The 5,047-nt window shown below is 39.4% G+C and overlaps 2 protein-coding genes across 2 annotated transcripts; both read left to right on the top strand.

Moving 5' to 3' along the window:
* Nucleotides 1–361: 361 nt before the first annotated feature.
* Nucleotides 362–2,641, top strand: LOC145267189 (uncharacterized). The gene has a single exon (XM_080123251.1). The coding sequence runs from the start codon at nucleotides 362–364 to the stop codon at nucleotides 2,639–2,641; it is 2,280 nt and encodes a 759-aa protein (XP_079979377.1).
* A 666-nt stretch (nucleotides 2,642–3,307) lies between these two features.
* On the top strand, nucleotides 3,308–4,810 carry LOC145267188 (ATP-dependent DNA helicase PIF1-like). Its single transcript, XM_080123250.1, has one exon. It carries the CDS (start codon nucleotides 3,308–3,310, stop codon nucleotides 4,808–4,810), a length of 1,503 nt encoding a protein of 500 aa, XP_079979376.1.
* The last annotated feature ends 237 nt before the right edge of the window (nucleotides 4,811–5,047 follow it).

The following is a 5,047-nucleotide window of genomic DNA, read 5'->3' as shown; positions in this document are numbered from 1 at the left end:
GTTTATATTTGAAAGTCAACAACTTCGATATAGTCAATTTTTCTGTAGTTTTCAATTTGGCTTTCTGTTGGCCTTTTTTTACTTAAAAAAATGTGCCTGCGCTTTTAAATTTGTCCTTCTTTGCTTTTTTTTTCTGAAAAATTTGGCATCAAATAATTATTATCGTCTGCCAACCTTATCTATATATCTTTCTATAAATAATTATTATTGACAGATTAAACACAGACCGTCTGGCCCATCTAGAGCAATGGATGAGAGAAGAACACAGCAAAGAGAAGCAGCAAGAGAGAGACAGAGAACCAGACGACAGCGTTTGCGAGAAGAGGAAAGACAATGAATCCGTGATCGAAACAGACAAAGAATGCAACAGCAAAGGCGTAATATGAGCCAGGATGAGCGAGAATTACATCTTGACCATTTGAGAAATAGAGATCACGTAAGGAGAAATAATATGAATATGGAAGAAAGACAGCAATTTCTAGAAAACATGAGAAACAGAGACCACGAAACAAGATATAATATGAATATGGAAGAAAGACAGCAATTTCTAGAAAACATGAGAAACAGGGACCTTGTAAGAAGAAATAATATGAATATGCAAGAAAGACAGCAATTTCTAGAAAACATGAGAAACAGAGACCATGTAAGAAGAAATAATATGAATCAACAAGAGCGCCAAAATCATCTTGAAAATGAGCGAAATAGAGTTCAACGTCATAGAAATGCCCACAATATGGAACGCCAAATATATTACATTGGGGCCATGGATGTCCGATGTCAATTTTGCAGAGCCTTAAGATTCCAAAGAGAACAACTAAATTGCGGTCATAACGGAAAAGTAATGCTACCCCCCTTACAAGATTACCCCGAAAATTTAAGATTATTATATGATGCCAACAATGCCGAGGGTGCAAATTTCAGGCAGAATATAAGAAACTATAATTCTGCATTCGCTTTTGCATCTTTTGGTGCCAATATTAGACCCCCTTCAGGACGTGGACCCTATTGTTTCCGTTTACAAGGTCAAACTTACCACTACGCAAGAAACCTCCATGCAAATGACCCTGAAGAGAGAATATATGGCCGGCTGTACATCATAGAAACCAATAAAGCCATACACAATAGAGTAAATGCTCCAGAAAATGCTAACTGTTTAGTGTCTGTTTTTCAAAAGATAAATGAAGCACTGATTAATAATCCTTATGCAGCAGCATACCATAATATGAGGGATATTGAACAACAAGAAAAAGAGAGAGCTGCAATTGAGAACGTGTCACCAAGACAAGTAACCATGCACTTCATCCCTGGTCCTGGCAGAAGGACATACAACAACCCATCAGGCAATGAGATTGCAGCCATATTCGTTGATGATGATGGTGCACCTCCAGTACATCTTGATATCATTGTTTATCCCATAGGTCAACAGAGGGAGAGGATTGCTTACATCTCTTGCCATCTTGATCCCATGGTTTATCCTCTTCTCTTTCCGAATGGAGAATCGGGATGGCATATACAAATGGCTCATGTGGCACAACGCCAAACTCGTGTTCGCACCAAAGTCACCATGCAAGAGTTTTACTCATACGGGCTAGCAATCAGAGATGGCTTTAGTGCTTTGCATCGAGCTGGAAAATTATTGCAACAATATATTGTTGACGCTTATGTGAAGGTGGAGGGATGCTGTCTGAACTTCATTCAAAATAACCAAGCACAATTAAGAGTGGCACTTTATTCGGGTCTCATGGATCACCTAGGAAGACAGAATGAGCATCAAGAGGCAGGTGTTCAAGTCATTTTGCCCTCTACATTCACAGGAAGTCCGAGAAATATGCAACAAGCATATCAAGATGCCATGGCGATCGTCTGCAAATTTGGAAAGCCATATATTTTCTTGACATACACGTGTAACCCAAAGTGTCGAGAAATCACAGAGAACCTTGGACCGAATGAAACAAAACAAAACAGGCCAGATTTAGTTGCACGAGTTTATAACATGCACCTAAAGAAACTTTTGATTGATATCAAGGATAGACATATATTTGGTGTTCCAGTTGCTCATATCTATGTCATTGAATTTCAAAAGCGCGGTCTACCACATTGCCACCTTTTGGTAATGCTGCGAGAAGAAGACAAACTGAGGACAAAAGAACAAATTGATGAGATGGTTTGTGCTGAAATACCTTCATTAGACTACCCAGAGTTGAGAGAATGCGTGAGAGCATTGATGATCCATGGTCCATGTGGGATATCAAATCCTAATTCTGTGTGCATGGTTGATGAAACATGTGAGAAAAAATTTCCAAAAGATTTCCTTGAAGAAACGAATACAAATGTATCCGGATATCCAGTGTACAGACGGAGAAACAATGGAGAAAAGGTACAAGTTGGCACCCATGAGGTTGACAACAGATTCGTTGTCCCATACAATAAGTATCTACTGGAAAAATACCGTGCCCATATTAATGTTGAAGTGTGTTCCTCGGTGAAAAGCGTAAAATATTTATTTAAATATATATATAAAGGTCACGATTGTGCAAACATGGAAATAAGACATGTTTTAGAGAATAATGAGCCCACTGGAATATATGAACACAATGAAGTTAAACAGTTTTTGCCATGTAGATATGTGTCTCCTCCATAGGGCTTTTGGAGATTGTCAGAGTTCAAAATGCATGCTCAATCCCACACTGTTTATCGCTTGGCTGTACATTTGCCTGATGAGCAGCATTTTTACTATAGAGAAGGGAATCAAAGACAGGCGGCAGCAAGAGCAGAAGAACGTGACACACAATTGACAGCTTGGTTCAAATTCAATCAAACAGATGAGAATGCAAGAAATCTTTTCTATTGTTCTGTACCTGAGCATTATGTCTTCAATAAACAAACAACAAAGTGGACACGGCGAATTAGATTCAGCAACATTTTAATCAGAATGTACTCTGCAAGTCCTCGAAATGAAGAAAAATTTTATTTGAGGATGTAGCTTCTTCATGTCCCCGGAGCGACTTCATTCAGCGATTTGAAGACAATCGATGGTCAAGAAATGGCCAACTTCAAAGACGCATGCATCAGACTGCGCCTGGTTGAGAATGACAATGCATTGCAGGAAGCTTTGACGGAAGCAGCAGCTCATCAGATGCCACGACAACTATTATCCATGTTTTCCATGATGTGCGTCTTCAACCAGCCCGTGAATGTTCTGCATTTATGGAATGAGAATAAGCATTTTATGATCGAAGATCTGCTGCTTAGATATGATAACATAACTGCTGAAAATGTTGCTCTCCACTTTCTGAATACCTTATTCATGGAAAATGGCATGAATTGCAACATGTTTGGTCTGCCTGAACCAGTTGGAGATCATCCTGGACATGAAGGAGATGTTGGAAACTCTAACATAGATGTGACTTCTCTTAATATTGAACAGAGGCAGATATTCAATGCTGTGGTTGCAAGTGCCTTCTCTGTTGAGCAAGGTGAGCAAATAGAAAATAGATTGTTTTATGTGGATGCACCCGGTGGTTCAGGAAAAACCTATCTTTTCAACAAGTTATATGAATACCTTAACGCTAACAACATTAAGACAAACACTTCTGCTTGGACTGGTATTGCTGCAACACTGCTGAAATGCGGCAAAACTTTGCACAGTATATTAAAGCTTCCGGTTCCCCTAAGCGAAACAAGTGTCTGCCATGTGCCACCGAACTCTGAGCAAGGAAACTTTCTGATGCAAGTTAAAGTATTCATTATTGATGAAGCTTCTATGATCCCATGTTATGCACTGAAAGCCATTGATAAATGCTTGAAAGATATAATGAACACCCACACTGCATTTGGTGGTAAAGTAATCTTACTTGGAGGCAACTTCAGACAAGTACTTCCGGTTGTCCCGAGAGCTCCTCCTGCTGCTGTGCTAGATGTGTGCCTCAAAAGCTCAGACTTATGGCACAGCTTTCATCACATGAGCCTCACACAGAACATGAGAGCAAATTCAAATGAACAGGAGTTTTCAAGATGGCTTCTGCAAATGGGCAATGGATCACTCCAGAGTTCTCTTGATGAAGTGGCTCCAGATGTTATTGACATTCCTGAAATGTGCACATGTAATGGCTCTTTGATATCGGAGGTGTTTGACAACTGTACGGCTGAAGAGATGAAAGCAAGAGTAATCCTATCTCCAAAGAATTCTGAATGCTTAGCGGTCAATGAGGAAATTTTGAGAAGGTTGCCAACAGAAAATAAAACGTACCTCAGCACTGATTCTGTAAGTTGCGATAATGACGAGGAAGCACAAAATTATCCAATGGAATTCATTAATTCTCTCACTCCATCTGGCATGCCTCCTCATAGGTTGAATTTGAAAATTGGAGCAATAATTATGCTACTGAGAAACCTCTCCATAACTCAGGGACTGTGTAACGGCACTCGACTAGAGGTCATTCAGCTTCACGAGCACAGCATCAAGGCATCAATAATCAGCGGTTCTCACGCTCATAAGAGAGTACTTATCCCAAGGATAAAACTGAAACCTAGCGATGCCAATATTCCTTTTGTTCTTCATCGCACTCAGTTCCCAGTTCGCCTCTCATACTCAATGACAATAAATAAAGCTCAAGGTCAGACTTTTGATAGAGTTGGCATATATTTACCAAAGCCATGCTTTACTCATGGCCAGCTTTATGTAGCGTTCTCAAGAGCAAGAGCAATGAAGACTGTGAGAGTTAAAGTCCAACATCTTAATGATTCCACGCATGGCCACAGAAGAGGAATCACATTTACACGAAATATCGTATACACAGAAGTCATCTAAAATGGTCCATGTGTTTGGGTTCCCTGAGGCAATCTGAATAGTGGACGTATATGGGAGAAAAAACAGATGTAATGACAGTTTATAATTTTTAAACGTTGACATTTGAAATGTATTTTAAGTAATCAAGCATATGCATCTAAACATCAAGAACATATTCTGGGATAGTTTTGGTTAGGTTCAATGTTAGGTTCAAATATTTTTGAACAAAATGCACAGGTTTAACCCATTACTGTGTGA

This window comes from Euprymna scolopes, chromosome 42, assembly GCF_053919585.1.
Source record: "Euprymna scolopes isolate OS-2025 chromosome 42, ASM5391958v1, whole genome shotgun sequence".
Taxonomy (NCBI): Eukaryota; Metazoa; Mollusca; class Cephalopoda; order Sepiida; family Sepiolidae; genus Euprymna; species Euprymna scolopes.
This window is presented reverse-complemented; position numbering and strand designations above follow the sequence as displayed.

Bases quoted from the DNA above. Each gene is read 5' to 3' on its own strand.
- LOC145267189 (XM_080123251.1), top strand. From the start codon at position 362: ATGCAACAGCAAAGGCGTAATATGAGCCAGGATGAGCGAGAATTACAT.
- LOC145267188 (XM_080123250.1), top strand. From the start codon at position 3,308: ATGGAAAATGGCATGAATTGCAACATGTTTGGTCTGCCTGAACCAGTT.